This window comes from Schistocerca cancellata, chromosome 5 (genome assembly GCF_023864275.1).
Source record: "Schistocerca cancellata isolate TAMUIC-IGC-003103 chromosome 5, iqSchCanc2.1, whole genome shotgun sequence".
NCBI classification, from domain to species: Eukaryota; Metazoa; Arthropoda; class Insecta; order Orthoptera; family Acrididae; genus Schistocerca; species Schistocerca cancellata.
In genome coordinates this window covers 479486489-479512504 of record NC_064630.1, presented here as the reverse complement: position 1 = coordinate 479512504, position 26016 = coordinate 479486489, and the positions used below count along the sequence as shown (strand labels likewise).

Sequence of the window (26016 nt, the reverse complement as noted above, 5' to 3'; positions counted from 1 at the left end):
CAGTACGTAGCCCTTGATGGCAAGTGTCCATCATAGCAAGGGTGCAATCAGGACTGTCCCAGGGACCACTATTATTTTCTATACACAGAAAAAAATATCTGACGGACAATGTGAGCAGCAGTTTACGGCTGTTTGCTGATGACGCTGTGATGTATGGGAAAGTTTCATCGTTGAGTTACTGTAGAAGGTTACAGGAAGACTTCGACAGAATTTCTATTTGGCGTGGTGATTGGAATGTAGAAAAATGTAAGTAAATGCAGATGAGTTGGAAAAATAATCCTGTAATATTCGAATACGTTATTAGTAGTATGCTGCTTGGCACAGCCACGTCGATCACGTATCTAGGTGTAACGCTACAAAGCGATATGAAATAGAACGATCATGTAAAGTCGGTTGTAGGGAAGGCGAACAACCTACGTCGGTTTATTGGGAGAGTTCTAGGAAAGTGTAGCGCATCTAGAAAAGGAGAACGCTTATCGAACACTAGTGCGACACATTCTTGAGTACTGTTCGAATGTTTGGTAGCCCACCAAGTCGGATTAAAGGAAGACATCGAAGCAATGCAGGCGCGTGCTGTTAGATTTGTTACTGGCAAGTTCGATCAGCATGTGAGTATTACTGAAGTGTTTCGTGAACTCAAAAGGGAATCCTCGTAGGGAAGACGTCATTCTTTTCGTGAAACACTGTTGAGAAAGCTTAGACAACCGGCATTTGCGACTGGCTGCAGAATGGTTCTAATGCGGCAAACGTACATTTACGGTGGTTTGCGGAATATGTGTAGGCGAAGAACCCAAGATCTTTGGAGTTGCCGTTAGGCACTTACCCACGGAGTCACTTTTTTGTGTTTAACTTTTATACCCCTCATTATCTTTTGGATGAACTTCCAGGCGTTTTTTTTTTTTTTTTTTTTTTTTTTTTTTTTTTTTTTTTTTTTTTTTTTTTTTTGCGTCTCCCAATTTCCTATTTGGGTGGTGCTAGTTTTAGCCTCGGTGTGTGTGTTCGTAGTTGTAGTGAAGTAGAACATGAAACTGATCGATTCACATATAACTTCCTGCAGTCATGCTATATTACATTAAGAGCAGTGCCACTCACCTTTCCGCAGCCCCAGGCTGCGGAGGTACGCGAAGAAGTTCCGAGGCCGTCCTTCAAATTCGGGCCGCGTGAGCACCTCGCGTATGAGGCTCCTGGTGGAGACGATGACGGTCAGCTCGCCGCCCAGATGTAAACCAATCACGGGTGATCCGTACTTCTGGGCTAAGTACGTGAAGGCCTCGTGCTGCGATCCCAGCTTCTTGCTCAGCCGGCGGATGTCCTGGTAGTTGCCCACCAAGGGAAGCCATGTCGGACCTGGGGAGGCAAACAGTATGCCGTCATTAGAGGTGTTCATTATGGAACGAATTTTAGTGCTTTAGTGATATTTTTCAATCACCCTGTCTTCTACGTTATACCGTTATTTTCTTGGAAGCAGGGCGAGTTCATACACATTACAGGCACAATATTAAATACTGCGTTCAAGTACGTATTGATGAATGAGGCTGCTACAACTGTTCAACTCTATCGCTGGCCCACAAATTTATGATGGTGTGGTAAGTATTCACTGTATATGAAATCATTAATGCAGATAGACTTGTCAGGTTTGCCACTTGACAGTATTGTGCAAATCCCACAATGTTCCATCGATACAACTGTTCGACGTCTTCAGGTGGTGATAGTTTTTGTTGTCGCTTCTGCGAAACGCGACAGATGATAACTGCGCGGCGGCGGCGAAATTTGTCAGGCGAGGAGTAGGAGATACTCGTGCGCGGGGAGGCACTGGTTTATAGTTATCGTGGAGAGAGCGCTATAAAACATGTTTTCATCCGTCTTATTTGCACACCAGTGTGCATTCGAAGAGAAATGACATACTTTTAATGCGATTTCCGGCTCGCGTTCGAAGAGAAATGGCATAATTTAAGTGCGATGTTTACAGTACGCTGTAGCACATTAGCACATGATGCCCGGCCGCCAATGTTTATCTGTTCCATTTTAACAGCTGTCTGTAGCACCATACTTAAAATGCTTCAATATATTTCACTTCATATATCACAGCCGTAAAGAGCTATACTCCAAATGCAGCTCTCAACCATCTTTTTCCCCACTCACTACTTACGCGACCTTGAACAACATTGCTTTCAAATGGCTCTAAGCACTATGGGTCTTAATATCTGAGGTCATCAGTCCCCTAGAACTTAGAACTACTTAAACCTAACTAACCTAAGGACATCACACACATCCATGCGCGAGGCAGGATTCGAGCCTGAGACCGTAGCAACCGCGTGGATCCGGACTGAAGCGCCTACAACCGCTCGACACAGCGGCCGACCATGTTAGAAATCACTTAAATCATGAGAACCTGCCATTATAGCACAAGTAACCGGTCTAACAATTGCGCCGGACACTTGTCGTATACAGGTATCGGTGACTGCAGCGCCGTATTCTGCCTGTTTACATACCTCTGTATTTGAATACGCATGCCTGTACCAGTTTCTTTGGGGCTTCAGTGTATAATTAACGGTGGAAACTGACACAGTTGAAAGGATCAAATAATAAAGCAAAAGCGTTCCAGGAAGCAAGGGTCCATCGTTTGCAAATTAGTTGCGAATTTGTGGTTACAAGGCAACACAAACTTCAGTAGGACAAACTGCCTTTGCTAGCACATACGTATTTGTAAATGTGAAATGTTAGGCCAAGTTTTTCTAAATGTTGTCTCAAATTATCGAGTCGCATTTTTCATGAGGCCTGCGGAGCATTAATTATAAAGTGTTGTAGAGGTTGGTGGGATGTGAGTCCCACGGTCACAGTATGGCGAAGTGTGGAGTTCAGTGGTAAGAGGGTGTTGGGCGCGCTGGTGTGCTAATGAAACAGTATTAGCGATTTACATATTTACTGTTTTTAGTTTTGCATTTGATTCATGTTCTCTGCGGCAGCAGTGGCAACAGTAGAAGTGTCATGTGGGATTGGGATGCGTTGATGCGTCCATGTCAGTAGACTCGAGGGTGTCAACATGTCCAGTGCTGCAAGCACAGCATAAGCGGCGTGAAGCAAGGTAACCAGCCCAGTTGGTGGCAGGCATTGCCCGTTCGGCAGTGACGCTTAACAGCATGATGACTCGGTTTACTACGACGGATTCAAGGACATCGAAGATAGCGCCTTAGTAATCTCCCAGGAGCTCTGCATGGAACGGTGGTGGTTGTGCAGAGTTACGTCATGGCCTCTCCATGGTGGACACTTGTGTCGGCTTACAGATGCAAGTCGGTTGCAGCAGCTAGCGCACTTCCCCTGAACAGTGACAGTTCAACAGTGTATCAAACTCTATCAGTTTGGCCTCCAGTGGGCAGCTGGTAGAAGGCTCCAAGTTGGCAGAATATTATGCTGCCTTAACAATGAGGTCATAGAGCCGAACCGGTGATTCAGACATCTACCTCGAGCGATGTATATCAATGGCTTCGGTTGTCTGTCATGATATTTGCAGTATCCCCTATCTATTTGACGTTGCAATGCTGACGTTGCTTGCGAGTCTGCCTTAGCTCGGCTTGTCGGTGGCCAGGGAAACGCTTCAAAAGATTTTACATTCACCTAGGATATCTTTCCGTGGTACAACAGTGTTACGTAAAGTGCATTGGTGAAGTTGACAGGTAATAGTACTAACTGGCTATCTGTACATATTTTACCAAACGAGGTGGCGAACTGTTTAGCATACTGTACTCGCATTTGGGAGGACGACGGTTCAAAACCGCGTCCGGCCATCCAGATTTAGATCTTCCGTAATTTCCCTAAATCACTCCAGGCAAATGCCAGGATAGTTCCTTCCAAAGGGCACGCCGATTTCCTTCCCCATCCTTGACACAACGTGAGCCCTTACGCCGTCTCTAATGACATCGATGTCGACGGTACGCTAAACCCAAACTTTCTTCCTTCCTTCGTTCCTTGTACATATTTAACTCACCGCGGCCGTGGTCGTATATGGCAAGGAATTGGTGCATTTCACCCTGTGTGGTATTTATGAAACTGCAAAATTTGTTCTTTGTTCACAAGCTCTCTGGTGAAAATATATCGTGAGCGAATTTGTCCCCAATCTGGGAATAATAGCTGTGGAGACTGCAGGATTTCATCTGCCACTGATGCCGATGTGGATGCAACTAAGACGGTGCGCAAAGGCCGTCCGGCCTGCTGCAGAACAATAGCTCAGAGCCCAAAACAATCAGGAGGTACCCATGCTCAGCTGCCGAAATGGTCGAGTGGTGAAAGCAGTGGACTCGCATTTACGAGATTAGAGTTCAGCCATTTTCTTCAAGTGTTGCGAGTTGTGCTGCTATGTGCACTCGCTGCCTGGACTCCAACCTGAATAGGAAGAATGGATTGGTCATAAAAATATTGCGCATGAAATGAAAATATCACATAGAAGCACACTGCCTTGCCATCTATAGTAAGTTATAGTTTAGTAACACACTACTGCAGGGAAAGTAAAGACAAAGGTGGAGTAGCAATTTACGTTAATCATAGTGTAGCATACAAAGCTATAGATATTAAGAAATATTGCAATGACAGAACGAAAATACTATGGACACTATGGCCACACAAATGAAGAAAGAAATTAAGAAATATTGTATGGAACAACAATTTGAGACATGTGCAACTCAAATAACTAATTTCTACACAATAATAGTACTGGCTGTCTACAGGGCACCTTTAGGCGACGTAAAAACTTTTCTACATATAATGGAACTTCTGCTGTCAGGGTTACATGTGAAAGTAAAGGATATTGTAGTTTTAGGTGCTTTAATTATAAACATTCTGACAGAAAATAAGAATAAAATTGACTTTGAGATTGTGATGACCTTATATAATCTGATATAGGTAATAAACTTTCCAACAAGAATTACACCCGAGTCCCAAACTATGATAGATAACATTTTTAAATTAAGTAGACATCAGAATTGTACTGTTGGGTAGGTTATAAGTGGGCTTTCAGATCATGATGGACAAATTCTCACTCTTTATGATGTTAATATGTTAAAAAAAAATTACTCGGTGGAAGTTCATATGAGTAATGAACAGAGACAAAAGAAACTTTCAACCTTAGGTTGTAGCAAATGAACTGGTCTTCAGTATGTAGCATTGATAATACTGATACTAAATTTAACTGTTTTATAAATGAATTCTGTGCTCTTTTTGAAGAAATATTTCCAAAGAAATGGATCAGAAACAGAGCTTCCCATTCTGTTAGTGAGCCTTGGATTGCAAAAGGTATAAAACAGTCACATAAAACCAAAAGGGAAACTTATGCTGCAATAAGATTATTCAAAGATGTAAAAAAAATGGGACACTCTAGAATATACTATAAAATTTAAAGAAACTAATATAGAAATCAAAAGCCTTTTGTTGTGAGGAGAAAACAGATAATTCTAATAATAAAATAAAAACAATTTGAAGCATTGTTAAAAAAGAAACAGGAAGGACTGCAACACGCAAAGAAGATGTAAACAAAACCAGGTATGAAGGATCCTTAGTAGATAACCCAAAAAGTGTGGCTGCGATTTTTAATAAACACTACCTGTCAGTTACTCAACAGATTGGTTGCAAGCCCAATGTTGATGGAGCCATAACTCTTCGTCACGCAGTATATTCAAACAATTCCAGAAATGCACCTTAATCCTGTCGCTGTACATGTAATTCAAAAAATCATGATGTCTCTAAAAAGTAAATAATATTTCTAATAATTTATTGAAATATTCTTGTGTCTGGATAAGGGACATCCTCCATCATATTTTCAATGCTTCTCTTCAAAAAGTTGTTGTTCCCAGTAGACTTAAGTATGCCATCGTAAAGCCCCTAGAAGAAAAGGGTGATGAAACTGAATTAACTAACGATCGATCTGTCTCTTTGCTGACAGATTTCTCCAAAATTATAGAAAAGCTAATACATGTAAGAATTACTGATCATCTCGTGAAGAATGGAGTTCTCAGCAAAAGCCAATTTGGCTTTCAAAAGGGCTACTCAACGGAAGACGCAATCTGCGAATGAAGTCCTAGAAAACCTTAATGAGAAAATGCTAGCAATTGCTGTCTTCTGTGATTTGTCTAAAGCGTTTGACTCTGTTGATCAGCTGATTCTGTTGCAAAAAGCAAAATTAGTAGGAATAAGTGGTGTTGCAGGTAATTGACTACAGTCGTATCTCAAAGACAGAAAACAAAAAGTTGCCTTGAATAGCTCAAGGGGGTATGAGTGTTTCTGCACATTCTGAATGGATTTTCATTACATGTGAAGTGCCTCAGGGCTCAATTTTTGGGCCACCATTATTCTTGATTTTTGTAAATGATCTACCATCATGTACAAGCCTGCTGTGTAACTTTACTTTATTTGCCGATGATACCACAATTTTTATGAGCAGCAGAACAGATAGTAATCTTGAGGAATCCATTAATCACATACTCTCAGATGTGGTTGACTGCTTCAAGGTGAATAGTCTCTCATTAAATTCCAGTAAGACCAGTTTTCCCACCTGGTTAGCAGTGCACAGCTTTCTGGATTGGGAAGGAGCGCCTGGTCCTCGGCACGAATCCACCCGGCGGACTTGTGTTGAGGTCTGGTGAGCCAGACAGTCTGTAGATGGTTTTTAGGTGGTTTTTCATCTGTCTTGGCGAATGCGGGCTGGTTCCCCTTATTCCGCCTCGGCTACACTATGTCGGCGATTGCTGCGCAAACAAGTTCTCCCCTTATGTGTACACCACCTTTACTCTACCACGCAAACATAGGGGTTACACTCATCGGGTGTGAGACGCTCCCTCCCTAAGGGGGGGGGGGTGCACCGGGGACCAAAACGCACAATAACAGTGAAAGAGTGGTTCTGTGTGGGGCGGTGGAGGGGTGAAATGGACTGTAGTAGTAGTCGGGGGGTTGTGAGCCACTGCGGCTGTAGCGGAGATGGAGCCTCTCTGTTGTTTCTAGGCCCCCGGTTAACATACAGCGCAATACAATACAATACAATACAAGACCTGTTTTATTCAGTTCTGTACAAAAAACAGAAAAAGAGAGGGAATTAAGTGTGACATGTGGTGATCAGCCAATAGAAAGAATGGAAACAAAATTTCTTGGAGTGCATATTGACAAGAAAACTGGTCTTCGCGTATAATAGATCTCTGTAAGAGGCGTAGCTCTGCTGCGTATGCTTTACGGGTTTTCACTTCATGTGTTGAACCTAAAATTGCAAAACTGGCATACTACGGCTATTTTCACTCACTCATTGAATACGGAATTATCTTTTGGGGGCAACCAGCTATTAGCAAGGAAAGTGTTCATTGGTCAGAAGCGAGCTTTAAGAGTTATATGTGGATTGCGCCCAAGAGATTCATGTAGAAATAGCTCTTGAAAACTTAAAATATACACAACTATATGCTAATATATTTATATATTTTTTCTCTCATGCGTTTTGTCTATAAAAGTACAGAGATGTTTCAACCAAACAGTAATTATCATGAGCATAACACACGGAGAGAGAATTGACATACAAAGTGAGCATAGAAATCTGAGCTTGGTGAAAAAGAGTGCCCACTACACGGGAACAAAACTCTCTAATGGTCTTCGCCCTGAAATAAAGACAGAAATTCATAACAAGGGTAATTTTAAGGAAGAATTAAAATATTTCTGCTAGACAAAGTTTTTACAGTCTAGATGAATTTTTAAATAAATAAATAGTAAGATTTTAACATTATATAGAAGATGTTTTAAGGCCACTAAGAATGTTGTTTAACTTGAGCTCTGTGTAAGTTTTTGCTCTGTATCTGTTTTTCTACAGTGCTTTAATGATTCCAAAAAAATATTTATCTTCTTTTTTCTGTAGTGCTACTCAAAGAAATTACTGTATAAATTTTTATATAATTATGTACTCAAGTATCTGTATATGCTATAAGATTATGATATTGGATTTGTAAAAAACGGACTCGTTCCATGTCCTTGTGAATCCAACACAGTTGGACCTATGAAACACGAAATAAAATAAAGTAAAATCAATTGACGCCGACGAAACCTGAGAGAGCAAGTGTTGAGACGTTCCTTTTGAAAAGATACAATCGCACTCGTTCCCCGTCTTCGATGTAGCCAAGTTTATTGGCCACATGTAATCTCGTCGTCGAGGGGAATCAAACCATAATTTTCCTTCCTTTTGTCAGCCAACCTCTTGTCTACGAAAACAGTTCAACATACATTACAGCATATGGTACTTCGAAAGTGATCCAGCCGTTTAATCAGCATGAATTTATGAAGACGAATGGAATTTACTGTACAGTTTGGAAAATGAAATGCTAATGACTGCCGACTGTTAACCTTCGCCAACGAAACTGGTGTCCTAGCCTACAGGATCGGCTCGTCCCGATACAAAATTCAGAGAAAGGCACTGCGCTACTGTTGGAGGAGACAGTGTGGATAAGGTTATGATCTAGGGAATATTTATGGGACATTTTCATGTGTAATTATAGGGAAGGTAAAGAAAATTTCAGAGAAAAGGGAGCTAGCTGTACGAGCAAAATAATGAGGCTGAAAGACTACAGGAATGTGTAGAAGGGCTATGTAAAGAAAAGAAACACGAAGAGAGTGTTGTGAAAAAAAAAGAGGAAGTGCATGAAGGTAAAATGGGATAAGAAATACTTCGAGAAGAATTTGACTAACCGCTGAGATCTACGTCGAAACAAGACACCTGAAATACACGATATTCCCGCAGAATTATTGAAGTCAGTTGTAAGGTTTGTCATAATAAAACATAACACTCACAAGAAAAATATAGCACTTAATAATTTCAGTTCCAAAGAAGGCACTTGCTAATAAATATGAGCGTTACCGAACCGTCGGCTTAATAAATTCTCGCTGCAAAATTCTAACACCACTTCGCTACTGAAGAATCTTACGACTAGCAGAAGCAACCTAAGGGAAGATCAGTTTGGATTCCGGAGAAATGTAGCAACTGATAAAAAGCAAAGCTGCATGTATGGCATTTGCAGATTGAGTTTTCTTTACGATGTTGATAGGAATACACTTTCTTAGATTCTGTAGTTATCAGGGATAAAAGACGAAAGGGGTGTGGAGGTGGCAAAATTATCTACTTTACGTACAGAAGCTATGCTGCAGTTGTAAGAAAGAATGGAGGAAGATTAGGGTTTAACTCCTCGTCTGCGACGAGGTCATTAGAGGCGAAACACAAGCTCAGGTAAGGGAGGATGGAGAGGCAAATCGGCCGCGTCTTTTTAAGGAAACGAGGCTGGCATTGGCCTTAAGTGATTTAGAGAAATCCTGAAACACAAATCTTAACGGCCGGACTGGATTTTAGGCCACCATCCTCCCAAATTTCGGTCAGTGCCTTACCGCTGCGCCGGCCGCGGTGGCCTTCCGGTTCTAGGCGCTTCAGTCCGGAACCGCGCGACTGCTATGGTCGCAGGTTCGAATCCTGCCTCGGGCATGGATGTGTGTGACGTCCTTAGGTTACTTACGTTTAAGTAGTTCTAAGTTCTATGGGACTGATGACCTTAGATGTTAAGTACCATAGTGCTCAGAGCCATTTGAACCATTTGAACCTTACCGCTGCTCCATCTCACTATCTCTGCAGTTATAACCATCGGTTGTCCGCCCCTGGTAAATGAGTGGTCAGCGCGACGGAATGTCATACATAACGGCCCGGGTTCGATTCCCGGCTCCGTCGGAGATTTTCTCCGCTCAGGAACTGGGTGTTGTGTTGTCCCTACCATCATCATTTCATCCCCATCGTCACGTAAGTCGCCGAAAAGGCGTCAAGTCGAAAGACTTGCACCAGGCGCACGGTCTACCCGACGGGAGGCCCTAGCCACACGCCATTTCCATTTTACTATCGGTTGGTTGGTTGGTTAGTTGATCTGGGGGGAGGGAACCAAGCAGTGAGGTCATCGGTCTCAGCAGATTAGGGAAGGATGTAGAAGGACGTCGGCCATGCCCTTTCAAAGGAACCATCCCGGCATTTGCCCTAGAGTGATTTAGGGGAATCAGGGAAAACCTAAATCGGGATGGCCGGACGCGGGTTTGAACCGTCGTTCTCCCAAATGCGAGTCCAGTGTGCTAACCAATGCGCCACTTCGCTCGGTATGACGATCGAACGACGTGAGCCGGCCGGTGTGGCCAAGCGGTTAAAGGCGCTACAGTCTGGAACCGCGTGACCGCTACGGTCGCAGGTTCGAATCCTGCCTGGGGCATGGATGTGTGTGATGTCCTTAGGTTAGTTAGGTTTAAGTAGTTCTAAGTTCTAGGGGACTGATGTCCTTAGAATTAAGTCCCATAGTGCTCAGAGCCATTTAAACCATTTTTTGAACGACGTGAAAGGAACGGCGTAGTGGAAACGAAGTGAGTTAGGATTGTAGCCAATCCGCCATGTTAAAAATTAGCTCATACGCTGTCCTTGTCAAAAACCTGAATAACCATCTGTTGTAGTGTGGACCGTTGCAACACGCACAGGAAGAGAGTCAGTGAAAATCTGGAACGTACGAACAGGGATGTGGAGCCACGCCTACTGCACTGCCGCGGCCAGCTGCGCTAGGTTTCTTGATAGCGAATCCATGGCGTGAACAGCCCGATCGAGGTGGTTCCGCAGATTCGTGACTGGGTTTGAATTCGGGGAGTTTGATGGCCAGGGGAGTACTCATCCTCGTGCTCTTCAAACAACGCACGTACGCTGCGAGCTGTGTGACGCGTTGCATTGTCCTGGTAGTAGATGTCATCGTCCTGAGGAAAAAACAGACTGCATATGGGGGTGAACACAGTCCCCAAGGATAGACGCATACTTGTGTTGATCCTTAGTGCCTTCCAGAACGCCGAGGTCACCCAGGGAATGCAATGAAAGCATTCCCCAGACCATAACTCTTCCGACGATTGTTGCAGGGTGTATGCTTTCAGGCGTTTCACGCTATAATCTGTCTGATGAAGCTTAAAACGTGATCCATCTGAAGAAATCAGCTGTCGGCACTCAGTGGACGTCCAATTGAGGTACTGGCTTGTAAATTCTAGACATCGTCGACGTCAAACAGCAGTCAGCAGGGGTGCATGTACGAGGCGCCTACTGACGAGGCCTACACACAGCACCGTTCGCTAAACGGTTGTTGAGGAGACATGGAACCCAAGGATAATGCATACATGTGCTGACCCTTTTTACCTTCCAGAATGACGAGATCGCCCGGAGAACGCCACGAAAACATTCTCCATGGTGTGCCACAGTTACCTCGGCGCCGATTTTGGATCGCGCCATTTTGCCGTGCACAGTATACTTTAACCACGGAGGCACATGAACACTTTGAAAAATTAGTGGTATCAGAAATGCTTCCACCCTTGGTCTCAAAGCCAATGACCATGCCCTTTTGGACGTCAGATAATTCGCTCCATTTCCGCATTACGACAACGACAGCACTGTTTTCCGCGTCCCCCGGCGTGCTTCATATTACCTCTACTGTTAATGCTGCCACATGCCCTCTGTGATGATGATATTTGGTTTGTGGGGCGCTCAACAGCGCGGTTATCAGCGCCCGTACAATTTCCCAACCTTTGCGCAGTCCAATTTCGCCACTTTCCTGGATGATGATGAAATGATGAGGACAATCCAAACACCCAGTCATCTCGAGGCAGGTGAAAATACCTGACCCCGCCGGGAATCGAACCCGGGACCCCGTGCTCGGGAAGCGAGAACGCTACCGCGAGACCACAAGCGGCGGACACATGCCCTCTGTGAATGGTTATTGCAATTTGACGTCGAACATAGGTGGTGATCGCATTGCTGTGAATGGACTGTGTATAACAAGCACGAAAGGAAACTAAGGAGTAATTTGGGAGAAAATTAATGATCACTGCTAAGGACCAAAGGAATTAAGATTTGTAGATAACATTGTAAAACCGTTGGAGACAGCAAAGATCTCGTTAGATAATACTAAGACAAACTTTCCTGAAAAAACATACGAGGGCATGCTGAAAAGTATGTTGTTGTTGTGGTCTTCAGTCCTGAGACTGGTTTGATGCAGCTCTCCATGCTACACTGTCCTGCGCAAGCTTCTTCATCTCCCAGTACCTACTGCAACCTACATCCTTCTTAATCTGCTTGGTGTATTCACCTCTTGGTCTCCCTCTACGATTTTTACCCTCCACGCTGCCCTCCAATACTAAACTGGTGATCCCTTGATACCTCAGAACATGTCCTACCAACCGATCCCTTCTTCTAGTCAAGTTGTGCCACAAACTTCTCTTCTCCCCAATCCTATTCAACACCTCTTCATTAGTTATGTGATCTACCCATCTAATCTTCAGCATTCTTCTGTAGCACCACATTTCGAAAGCTTCTATTCTCTTCTTGTCTAAACTATTTATCGTCCATGTTTCACTTCCATACATGGCTGCACTCCATACAAATACTTTCAGAAACGACTTCCTAACACTTAAATCTATACTCGATGTTAACAAATTTCTCTTCTTCAGAAACGCTTTCCTTCCCATTGCCAGTCTAGGGGAGAGGCTACAACCATGTCTCACTCCCTTCCCAACCACTGCCCCTCAACTCTTATAACTGCCATCTGGTTTCTGTACAAATAGTAAATAGCCTTTCGCTCCCTGTATTTTACCCCTGCCACCTTTAGAATTTGAAAGAGAATATTCCAGTCAACATTGTCAAAAGCTTTCTCTAAGTCTACAAATGCTAGAAACGTAGGTTTGCCTTTCCTTAATCTAGCTTCTAAGATAAGCCGTAGGGTCAGTATTGCCCCACGTGTTCCAATATTTCTACGGAATCCAAACTGATCTTCCCCAAGGTCGGCTTCTACTAGTTTTTCCATTCGTCTGTAAAGAATTCGCGTTAGTATTTTGCAGCTGTGACTTATTAAACTGATAGTTCGGTAATATTCACATCTATCAACACCTGCTTTCTTTGGGATTGGAATTATTATATTCTTCTTGAAGTCAGAGGGTATTTCGCCTGTCTCATACATTTTGCTCACCAGATGGTAGAGTTTTGTCTGGACTGGCTCTCCCAAGGCCGTCAGTAGTTCTAATGGTATGTTGGCTACTCCCGGGGCCTTGTTTCGACTCAGGCCTTTCAGTGCTCTGTCAAACTCTTCACGCAGTATCATATCTCCCATTTCGTCTTCATCTACATCCTCTTCCATTTCCATAATATTGTCCTCAAATACATCGCCCTTGTATAGACCCTCTATATACTCCTTCCACCTTTCTGCTTTCCCTTCTTTGCTTAGAACTGGGTTTCCATCTGAGCTCTTGATATTCATACAAGTGGTTCTGTTGTCTCCAAAGGTCTCTTTAATTTTCCTGTAGGCAGTATCTATCTTACCCCTAGTGAGATACGCCTCTACATCCTTACATTTATCCTCTAGCCATCCCTGCTTAGCCATTTTGCACTTCCTTACGATCTCGTTTTTGAGACGTTTGTATTCCTTTTTGCCTGCTTCATTTACTGCATTTTTATATTTTCTCCTTTCATCAATTAAATTCGATATTTCTTCTGTTACCCAAGGATTTCTACTAGCCCTCGTCTTTTTACCTACTTGATTCTCTGCTGCATTCACTACTTCATCCCTCAAAGCACCCATTCTTCTTCTACTGTATTTCTTTCCCCCATTCGTGACAATTGTTCCCTTATGCTCTCCCTGAAACTCTGTACAACCTCTGGTTTAGTCAGTTTATCCAGGTCCCATCTCCTTAAATTCCCACCTTTTTGCAGTTTCTTCAGTTTTAATCTACAGTTCATAACCAATAGATTGTGGTCAGAGTCCACCTCTGCTCCTGGAAATGTCTTACAATTTAAAACGTGGTTCCTAAATCTCAGTCTTACCATTATATAATCTATCTGAAATCTGTCAGTATCTCCAGGGTTCTTCCATGTATACAACCTTCTTTTATGAATCTTGAACGAAGTGTTAGCTGTGATTAAGTTGTGCTCTGTACAAAATTCTACCAGGCGGCTTCCTATTTCATTTCTTAGCCCTAATCCATATTCACCTACTACGTTTCCTTCTCTCCCTTTTCCTACTACCGAATTCCAGTCACCCATGACTATTAAATTTTCGTCTCCCTTCACTATCTGACTAATTTCTTTTATTTCATCATATATTTCTTCAATTTCTTCGTCATCTGCAGAGCTAGTTGGCATATAAACTTGTACTACTGTAGTAGGTGTGGGCTTTGTGTCTATCTTGGCCACAATAATGCGTTCACTATGCTGTTTGTAGTAGCTTACCCGCATTCCTATTTTTTTATTCATTATTAAACCTACTCCTGCATTACCCGTATTTGACTTTGTATTTATAATCCTGTATTCGCCTGACCAAAAGTCTTGTTCCTCCTGCCACCGAACTTCACTAATTCCCACTATATTTAACTTTAACCTGTCCATTTCCATTTTTAAACTTTCTAACCTACCTGCCCGATTAAGGGATCTGACATTCCACGCTCCTACCCGTAGAACGCCAGTTTTCTTTCTCCTGATAACGACGTCCTCTTGAGTAGTCCCCGCTCGGAGATCCGAATGGGGGACTATTTTACCTCCGGAATATTTTACCCAAGAGGACGCCATCATCATTAACCATACAGTAAAGCTGCATGCCCTCGGGAAAAATTACGGCTGTAGTTTCTCCTTGCTTTCAACCGTTCGCAATACCAGCACAGCAAGGCCGTTGTGGTTAGTGTTACAAGGCCAGATCAGTCAATCATCCAGACTGTTGCCCCTGCAACTACTGAAAAGGCTGCTGCCCCTCTTCAGGAACCACATGTTTGTCTGGCCTCTCAACAGATACCCCTCCAGTATGGTTGCACCTACGGTACGGCTGCTATCTGTATTGCTGAGGCACGCAAACTTCCCCACCAACGGCAAGGTCCATGGTTCATGGGGGGGGGGACTGAAAAGTAATGTCTCCGAATTTTTTATACTGTCCTCAGTATCGGATGAAGTATGTCATGTCACCGGCCAGTCTATGGATGGTTTTTAAGGCGGTTTTCCATCTGCCTCGGCGAATGCGGACTGTTTCCCCTTATTTCACCTCAGTTGCAATATGTCGGCAATTGTTGCGCAAACACTGTCTCCAAGTATGCGTACACACACACACACTCATCTGGTGTGAGACGTTCCCGGGGGGGGGGGGGGGGGGGGGGGGGGTTGTCCACTGGGGGCCGGACTGCACAATAACCCTGGGCTCGGTGTGGGGCGGCGGTGGGGTGAGTGGACTGCTGTAGCCTGTTGGGTTGTGAACCACTGAGGGCTATGGCGGGGACGAAGCCTCTCCGTCGTCTCTAGGTTCCCAGTTCAATACAATACAATACAGTACAATGCAATCAATGCAATGTCATGTCATCCATGTTAATCAATCGATTTTCCCGCTTCGGTGACGCAAATTGCAACCCTTTGGCGCTAGAGCAGTGTTTCCTAACCTTTCTTAGATCATTACCCCTGAGTGCAACCAGAGATTAGCTAATACCCCCCCTCCACCCGTCCCCTGCTGCCGTCTGTTACCTTCCCCTTCCCCCCCCCCCCTCCGCCCCCGCTCCCCACACACAATATCACCATCTTAAGCACCTAACTAAATTATAGAAAGAAAGAATTGTATTGGAACTCTTTTATTTTTAAAATGATAAAAGATGAATGATATTTAGCTAGTGTGTGTGTTTGTGTTTGTTAAAATGAATGACGAAGGAATTCGTGGTGCATCACAACTACAACCAACAACTCCTTCCCAAATAATAAAGCTAAATATCCACAGTGCGGGTAGACAGTTACAAAACGTACTTCCTCTCCATTGCGGCACTTGCTTGACCTGTGCACTAAACCCCATTCAGAATCAAAGAAGTTCTCATGTGTGCACTAGACTTACTACTAGTAAATCATTTGACTGCTGCGCTCCTTACTTCTGAACTAGCAGAAACTGGATAACTTCAGGGTGCCTATCCACTCTGGTAATAATAATAATAATAATAATAATAATAATAATAACAATAATAATACTGTGTAGAGCACTATACTATAGTACCTCTTATGTAGTTACTGCTGAGTGGTCCTGTCAATTAATTCAATTTTCTATTTTGAAGCGGGTAATGAAGCAGCTTCTGGACTACTGCAGGTGCTATCTACAAATTGGAGAAGACATTTTCTTGCGATATTTAGCTTTTGTTACCTGTGTGTCTCACTTTCATCAATCAGCGATGTACGTGACAAAGCACAATACATATGTTTAGTGGGAGGAACTCGACTGCATTAATGGTACTAATTGAGGAAAAGTAATTATTGATTACTTATATAATCAAAATTTGGGTCTTACAACATTGTGATAATAGTAAAGATCTTTTGAAAATATTTTACTTTTGTTTGGTTCATGGTGTGGGTTCCTGTTGTCATGTCCTAGTTCATGAACCACGGGCAACGTATGAGTGGCCAAGTAAGTGGTCCTGACAGTCGGGATACCAGTTACTTTGGAATAAGGCAGGGCATCTCGGACATATTCTGAGTCGTGGTCACCTTTGTGCTTAGACGGCAAAGACTACCAAATCCACCGGTTAGTTCCTCAACCGTTAGAGGTAAAACTCAATGGGACTCGGGGCAAGTAAGGCTAGCAACCTGCTTCCCTGGTACTTTAAATATGATGCTGGCAACAATCAGAGCAAAATGCCTCGGACCTTTGGAGGTGACGGAGTCCCACCTCTAATTGACAAACCAGGGACTCTTAAGATACGACTCGGCAAACGAATGGTAACGAGATGGGGAGCTATTAATATCAATGGGGGCTGCTCTGGGAAGAAGGTAGAGCTGGCAGAGGCTGCAAGTAAGATGGGGTTGGACGTTTTAGCAGTTAGTGACATTCGGGTAAGGGGTGAGAAAGGAGAGGAAGTGGGAGAATACAAGGTTTACCTGTCAGGAGTCAAAGCAGGAATAGCACAGTGGGGTGTAGGGCTTTACATCAGGAAAGAAATGGAACCCAGCGTAGTTGCAATAAGGTATGTAAACGAACGACTGATGTGGATAGATTTGACAGTGTCTCGCAAGAAAATCAGGATTGTGTCAGTATATTCGCATTGTGAAGGGACAGATCAAGATAAGATGGATAGTTTTTATGACGCACTCAGTGATGTAGTTGTTAGAGTAAAGGACAAGGACAGTGTTCTGCTCATGGGTGATTTTAATGCCACGATTGGAAATCGAACAGAAGGGTATGAAAAGGTTATGGGTAAATTTGGAGAGGATATGGAGGCCAACAGGAATGGGAAACAACTCTTGGATTTTTGTGCCAGTATGAGCTTAGTAATCACAAACTCCTTTTTTAAACATAAGAACATTCACCGGTATACTTGGGAAAGCAGGGGAACCAGATCTGTCATTGACTATATAATAACAGATCGGGAGTTCAGGAAGGCTGTGAGGGACACACGTGTATTCAGGGGATTCTTTGATGACACTGATCACTATTTAATCTGCAGTGAAGTTGGTATTGTGAGGCCGAAAGTGCAGGAGGTCAGGTCCATATGTAGGAGGATAAGAGTGGAGAAACTTCAGGATAAGGAAATCAGGCACAAGTACATACCAGTGATCTCAGAAAGGTACCAGTTAGTTGAATGTAGTCAATTACAGTCATTGGAAAAGAAATGGACAAGGTACAGGGACACAGTACTAGAAGTGGCTAAAGAGTGTTTTGGAACAGTAGTGTGAAAAGGTAGGATGAAGCAAACAGCTTGGTGAAATGACACAGTCAAGGCAGCCTGTAAAAGGGAAGAGAAGGCGTATCACAAATGGCTATATACTAGCACTCAGGTAGAGAGAGAAAGTTATGTTGAAGAAAGAAACAAAGCCAAACAGATAACTGCAGCATCCAAGAAAAATTTTTGGGAAGACTTTGGAAACAGGTTGGAGACTTTGGGTCAAGCTGCTGGAAAACCATTCTGGAGCATAATTAGCAGTCTTCGAAAGGGAGGTAAGAAGGAAATGAGAAGTGTTTTGGACAGGTCAGGAAAACTGCTGGTGAATCCTGTTGATGTTAGCACTGAATAGGGGATCATGGAGGAATTTTATAAGGGGGACTATGCTCCAGACTGAACGCTGAAAGGCATAATCAGTCTTAAATGATGATGATGACGATGTGACAGAAACAGAATACAATCGATTAAGTTTTTACCCCTCATAAAATTTCATTTTACCCCCCAGGGGGTATCCCCATGTTGGGAACCACTGAGCTAAAGGGATCCGAACTGTAGCGTGTAACATGGCGGTGTTCAACGTAACTACGTCGGTGCGTGAGAGATGGCGTGCTCTAACCGAGTTCCTAACTGCAGAAAAGTTCATTCTACACATGGAGCACCACCTCCTTCCGCATGATAATTCCAGACCACAGACGTACGCTCCGACATCTGCAACAGTCCGACGCCTTGGCTTCACTGTCATCGATCGTCCTCCATACAGACACGACGTGGCCCCATCCGAATTTCATCTGTTTCCAAAAATACGAACACATTCGAGGACTTCGCTTTGATAATGATGAAATGATATAAACATGACTTCGTAGCTCCGTCAACAGAGTTAAACAGTCAACAGTGATGGTATGAACAAACTGGTCTCTCGTTGGGAGAAATGTCATCGCCAGGGTAACTACGTTGAGAAGTGAATCTGTAAAAATAAAGAATATAGATGTCGAATGGTGATAATGTTTACTTTATATAAAAAGCTGTAAGAGTTTTCAAATAATAAATTCGGAGGCATTACTTTTGAGTACGTCCTCGTAAATGCGTTATCATTTGCAAAATCTCAAATCTTATAACTGAAACATCGTCGTCTTTTCCCGCCTGAGTGACGTTAGATAAGCTGGAGCTATTTACTTTTTAAGTATTATGTGGTATTGTGAATGTTGTCTCTTTCTGTGCGTTACACGTACCACTACGTACGTCTAATTAGATGCGAATAGAGTGACGCAGAAATAACTACTCTGTTTGGGAACTAATATCAAGCAGTGACTGATATTAACGGAGCTGAGGAACGTGTTTCGGGAAAACTTTAATGAAAAGTAGACAGTATGACCTTTGGAATGTGATTCAAATATACCAGATATTTTGACTGATGGAATCAGACAGTCAACTATTTAAGGCATACCAGCTATTAATTGCATTATTAGTTGGTCGAGAGATAATTACGCAAATTAACTCTAAAGATAGTCTTTGGAAGCTATCGATATTGAAGGCGAAGTAAGATTGTTTTACAAATGGCTCTGAGCACTATGGGACTTAACATCTGAGGTCATCAGTCCCCTAGAACTTAGAACTACTTAAACCTAACTAACCTAAGGACATCACACACATCCATGCCCGAGGCAGGATTGGAACCTGCGACTGTAGCGGTAGTGCGGTTCCAAACTGAAGCGCCTAAAACCGTTCGGCCACTACGGCCGACGATTGATTTACAGTGACGATAAATTTGGCTGAACAGATTTAAAGTTACGAAATTGAATTAGAGTTTATTGAAGGGTTAATAATTAAATATTCATAAATGTCATTAGGTGTACGAAACTGAGAAGACTCTAATGAATGCGGGATGGTGACATGGCGATACACGGTCATCCAGTTAACATAAGCTGTTCGAATACAACAGCCTTATCCATCATAACTGAAGATCAGAATTTCGTCGTGAACACTGCTAATTGAATATAAATCTGAGTTTCTTTATTATGTATTTGTGCTTCAAGTTACACAACTGGTATCGCTACTGGTTTTGACTTCTTAGCATTTCCTCAGATGACTGGAGCAGCAACTCTGAAGTATAGGAAGTGAGGAAGGCTGGGAATAAGTACTGTATAAAGTTTAGAGTATTTTAAGCGTCACAATTGGATTCATTATAAAGAAAACAAGGACAAAAAGAAGAATGTGCATGGAAAACGTGAATAAAAATTAAACTGGACACAATTTTGGAGTAAGTGCTAGTGATACGAAAACCCCGGGAGTTTTGCTATTAAAACTGTAAACGACGAAGGAACTAAATATGACATAAGGAGTAGCCTGAAATGCGAAGAAGCTCCTCCAACAAATGAAATCTGCTGGTGCCACATATTGGCATAATATGAGAAAGGAGATTTTAGAAATGTGTATGGTTGTGGACCTCCAGTAGCGGGAATATTGTAAAAATAAATGAAATTGCTGGAATGTGGGGTTGCAGAAGAACGATAAAAACGAACCAGAAATATACAATCCGAAATAAAAAGCATCAGGCAGAACAGACGAAGGGAGATGTCCATATGAGCCTTAACATGGTTCGATACCCATGATCAAAATGACATTGGTGGCTGTGGTAAAGAGAGAAAACTACACAGGCCCAGTGCAATGTCCGTGTTTAACGTCTTGCCTGACGATAGCATTTATGCCACATGGCGTCTATTATTGGTATTGTTGATGTCGTTGTTGCGACAGTCTTTTCATCTCTGCATAACTATTACACCTTCGTCTACTTCAACAGTTTTTACCTCCCACACACCCCCTAATCGCCAATTAACTATTCGTTGGTACATCCGATGTGCCCTACCTGCCAGTCCCTTCATTTTGATATAGCAATGAATAATTACTGGTAAAGATCAGATATTTCATCCATGCTCGTATACGTACCTACAAAGAACAAATGCCAGAATGAGCGCACTTGGAAACATACGTACACCCAACCGTAGTTGAAACTTTAACGAAATCATCCCGAATACATCGACGTCGGAGCTTACTAAGAACGTTTGTGTTGGTGTCAGCCTCACCTAGGACAGAATAAGTGGAGAAGCAGCATAAAAACAAGTTACTGTAAACATTCTGGTCTGTCATTTGTGTTGTGGAAAACAGGGGCAGTGACAGCCATGGTTGCTCGTTTCTGTTTGTTGTGAGCATGTTGCGTCAAAGATATATCTCTTTACCTTTCGCAGAAACAAGTATTGCCCCACATAGCAATAAAAATGGTGTGGCACTGTCCGCGCGAAGAATAAGAATAGATTATCGATTAGGGATGACATGGTCACCTTGAAGATAATACCGATGCAATGTTTGACAACATGTAAAAACTAAAACAGGTTAAGATTCCAAATATTTGTTTTATTCAATGAGCGGCTTCGATCGTTATGATGAATCTAAAAACGATCATAGACTGTTTTTGTCTTTACATACAGATCTAGCGGATATTTTTCCCATTAGTACGAATTCATATTGTCAATGTTTATTGCAATCTGCTGCTGAAGCGGCCATGACACACGCGAGACAAACATTAAAGAATGATACCACGATCATTATATTTAAAGGTATCGTGTTATAACGTCGAGGAGTAATTATTATTGCTAAGATTGGTTTGCACATATCTCACGTCACAACAGTCGATGCAATAGATGCATGATATTAGACTCACCCATTGAACAGCTGTCGAAGTATCGCTGCCAAACCTAGGCTGCCTGGATATCTGCAAACCACTGTGAAGTGCATGGGAGACGCGGTACGTCCCATTGTACCAGGTATCAGAGCTTTTTTCCGATTTATTCTCGTGTGGAGAGCGGGAAGAGTCACTGTCTAATTGCTTCTGTGCGAAATGTAATTGAACCAATCCTGTCCTCACGACGGCCAAGGAAACGTTATGTAAGAGGTTGTAGTACATTCCTATAGTCATCAATCAAAGCTGGCTCTTGGTACTTTGTGAACAGGCTTTTTCCGGACAGTTTACGTCTATCTTCAAGAGACTGCCAGTTCAGTTCTTTCAACATCTCAGTGTTACTCTGCCGCGGGTCAAACAAGTCTGTGACCATTCGTGCTGCCTTTCTCTGTGTACGTTCAATATCTCCTGTTAGTCCTATTTGGTACAGGTCCCACATACTTTAGCAATACGAGTACTCTATGATCGGTCGCACGAGTGATTTACTAGCAGTCTTCATTATAGACTGATTGCTTTTCTCTAGTAGCATACCAATAAACCGAAGCCTGCTACATGCTTTACTCACGACCGAGCCTAAGAGATCGTTCTATAACATGTCCCTACAAAGTGTTAGACCCAGGTATCTGTCGGAGTTTAGATTCCCACTCTGAATCAAGGATATTATAGTCATAGGATACTATGCTTTTTCCGTTTTGTAACGTGCACAGTTTCACTTTCCTGAACATTTAAAGGAAGTTGCCAAGCTTTGCACCGCTTTGAAATCCTGTTAAGATATGAGTGAATACTTGTGTTCATTATTTCAGTCTGTACTTCATTGTAGATAATTGCATCATCCGCGAAAAGACTGAGATTACTATTAAAATCACCCGCAAGGCTATTAATATACTACATGAACTTCAAGAGATCCAACACTCTTCCCTGGGTTACTCCCACAGTTACTTCTGCATCTGTCCATGACTCTCCATATAAGATAGCTTTGTGTGTCCTCCCTACCAAGCCAGTCACAAAAAGTCGCCTGGTAACCCATACGGTAGTATTGTGATCCAGGACGCATCCTCGTGCAACAGTTGAATACAGGCCATTGTTTTTCATGAATTATGAGTAATTTAAATTAGCCCTTGGTTATCTTTGTTTTATCAAAAGCATGGCCTTGAATTATTACCAAACCTGAGCCAAGACTATTCAGGTTGCAGCCGAAATCTCTAAGTGAGCAAATTCCCGCGAAGTACGGGAGATAGGTGTAGCAGCAACCATCACTCTGTTTTGCCATTTAATTTGCAATCTCTTACATCTAGCGTAGGAACATTTTACAGTAATGTTAGGTTTAAGCTGAAATTAAAAATCTGAAATAGGATAAAAAGTCAGAATGACTGAGATAATCCTGCTAGATGTCAATAAAAATGCCTCGTTAGTACTTGTAACACTTGTTTGCTTATAAAACTTCACATCTGTTCACGTTAATTGATTTATTGCATTCTTCTTCTTCTTTTTCTTGGCCTATATTCCGTATCGCCGCAGGGTTATCGTCACGGGGTCGTTATGCTGATTCTAGTTTTGGCAATGTTAGTGGTAATGAGTGGCGGGAGGCCCTTCCTGTCGCCAGCATCCCCCCCTCCCCCCCTGCCCAATCTCCCCAACACCACCCACTCAACACCCGGTTTTGAATCTGTGTACCCGAACCGTCTGTCCAGTGTCAACCTATGTGAAAGTGTGTGAACGTTTCACAAATGTGGGAAACGGCTTAAAAGCCACATGTAGCCTGGCTATCGCAATTTATTTATTCTACAACTTTTATTAGTTCTATTTTTAGTGTCGGCTGGCGAAATTGAAATTGGAGAAAATATGTACCGAAAGCTTAATTTTTTGGGGTGGTTAGGAAGAGAGTAGCCCATGGCCAATATGCGACTACATCAGTGTGGGAAACTTCCCACAACCACCATCAAGATGGTCTGTGGAATCAACTTTAAGCACCCTAGAGCTGCACCAGGGTTAGGCTCATCTCTGTAGTTCATCTGGTTAGTGTGCAGTATGCAAACAGGAATGCATAATTCGTAGCTCTGTGACTGCATGTGGCATTGTGTTCCACTTATAGACGCTGAGAAGGTGCTAGTCCTGGAGTGCATGTTTTTCGACCTTGAAACGTCACACTTGTTTACCTCTGTTGGTATTTGATTTTTTCACCTGATTTGTTTAGACTGATAGATGAAATGTAGATGCGCAAGCGTGAATTATAGCATCTGCATCTATACTCAGTAAACCACTGTGAAGTGCATGGCTGAGGTACGTCCCACTGCACCGTTTATTAGGGCTTTTTCCATTTCATTCACGAATGGAGCGCGGGGAAAATGTTTGTTTACGTGCCTTTGTGCGTATTTTAATTAATCTAATCTTATCCTCACGATCCCTACGGGAGTTATATGTACGCAGTTGTAGTATACTGCCAGCGTCATCATTTAAAGCCAGTTATTGAAACTTTGTCAGCAGACCTTTTTGGGATAGGTAACGTCTTATTTGGTACGGATCCTACACACCTGAGTGACATTCTAGGTTAGGTCGCACGAGTGATTGTAAGCAATGTCCTTTGCAGACTGCTTCCCCTTCCCTAATATTCTACACCCAAAAATCCACCTGCTTTACCCACGACTGAACCCATGGGATTGTTCCACATCATGTTACTATGAAATGTTATACGCAGGTGTATGTGAGAATTGATCGATTCCAACTGTGACTTCTTGATTCTGTAGTCATAAGTTATTATGTTTTGTCATCTTGTGAAGTGAACACTTTTGCGTTTATAAACATTTAGAGCAAGTTGACAAGGTCTTGCCATCATTTTGACATCTTATCAAGATAACAGTAAGGATCCCAGGACACTTTCCTCAGGTCCACCCAGTTACCTCTACATCTGTCGGTGAGTCTCTAACCAAGATAACAAGCTGCATCCTTGCTACTAATAAATTTTCAATCCAGTTACATATTTCGTCTTTGGATCACAGGTGTAGGTGAGTCAAATACTTTTCGGAAATCGGGATATACTACATTTACCTGTCTGCGTTGATCCATAGCTTTCAGTATGTCGTGTGAGAAAAGTGCGGGTTGTGTTTCACATGATTGATGTTTACGAAATCTCTGCAGGTTGGTAAGGAGGAAGTCACGGTGTTCGAGATACGGGGTGTTCAAAAAGTCTCTCCGCAGTGCCGTAAAATTGTTAGCCGCGCGTGTGTCGTTTGCCGCATTGAATATACCGAAAAGAAACTCAGTGAAATACAAGTTATTAATTTATTGAATATTCATTTTTACTTACAAATTTTCACATTAAATGTTGAAAGTGTCCCCCCCCCCTGTTGTTAATTACACAATTCAATTCGTCTAATCATGTTTCCAAACACAAGCTGTAACATTTATTCTACAATAGTAGTAGTGAAAGTGGATATTGTAGTTTTCAATTCATCGATAGATTTTGGACGGTTTGTATAAACAGTTGCTTTCGCTGCACCCCAGAAGAAAAAGTCAGGTAGTGTTAGGTCAGGCGATCGTGGAGGCCAAAGCCCCTGTGAAATTATGCGATCACCAAAAACATCAGCAAGCAGTGACATTAAAACGCGAGCTGTATGCGCGGTTGCAACATCTTGTTGCAAATAACCATTCAGTATTTCACTTAACACAAGTTCTCCTATGAATAGGTACATAATATCACTGCAGTATCGTTCTGCCTTTATTGTTTCGTTGAAAAATGTGGGACCCACAAACCGACGTCAGAGATTGCAATCCACACTCCTATTTTCACAGAATGAAGTGGTTCCTCATGAATACACAATGGATTTGCATTACTCCACATACCAGAATTTTGCGAGTTCATGTACCCGGATAAATGAAACCACGCCTCATCAGTGAAGAAAGTTTCATTAAGACTATCCCTTCAATTATATTGAACAAAATTTTTGAACCATTGACAATAATGCAGTCTCTTGCCATGATCAGTATTTTTCAGCTCTTGCACGACTGTCACTTTGTATGGGAAAAGTTCTAATTTTTTCCTTACAGCTGTGTGGGCCGTTCCGACACTAACATCGATTTCCTGGGCGAGTTTTCTTACTGGCATGTTCGGACTCATGGACATTTTACCGGAAATATCGAGCAGTTTATCCTCAAAAACTCTAGAACGACTACTTCTCGGTGCATCTGTCACTGAACCCGTACTTCGAAATTTGTTAGTCAAATCTCGTAGAGTATCGCGACGTGGGAGTGTTGTCTCCGGGAAAACTGAATTAAATGTTTGACGAACTGAAACTGTGTATTTACCGCCAGCTTTGAACACTTGTTCAATTAAAAACACGCGTTCTTCAATGGTCAGCATTTTAACAGTGACAAAAACGAAACAAACGAACAAAGTAACTAAACTTAAACGTTCACGTCAACACATAACGACACACACCAGCGATACTACTGTCGCTGGCTGAGACAAACGAAACGGTGGAATGTTGGGAGAGTCCACTTGAAGGGAAGTAATCCAGGCAGGCAAACAATCATACGGCACGCGCGGGTAACAATCATACGGCACT

The 26016-nt window shown here is 42.6% G+C and overlaps 1 protein-coding gene across 1 annotated transcript in view; it reads right to left on the bottom strand.

The window, feature by feature from the left end:
* LOC126187673 (methyl farnesoate epoxidase-like) overlaps positions 1-26016 on the bottom strand; it is a 195187-nt gene that overhangs the window by 126277 nt on the left and 42894 nt on the right. Inside the window, exon 2 of the mRNA XM_049928905.1 lies at positions 1093-1347. Within this exon, the coding sequence (XP_049784862.1) occupies positions 1093-1347 (255 nt within the window). The remainder of the gene's footprint in view (positions 1-1092; positions 1348-26016) is intronic.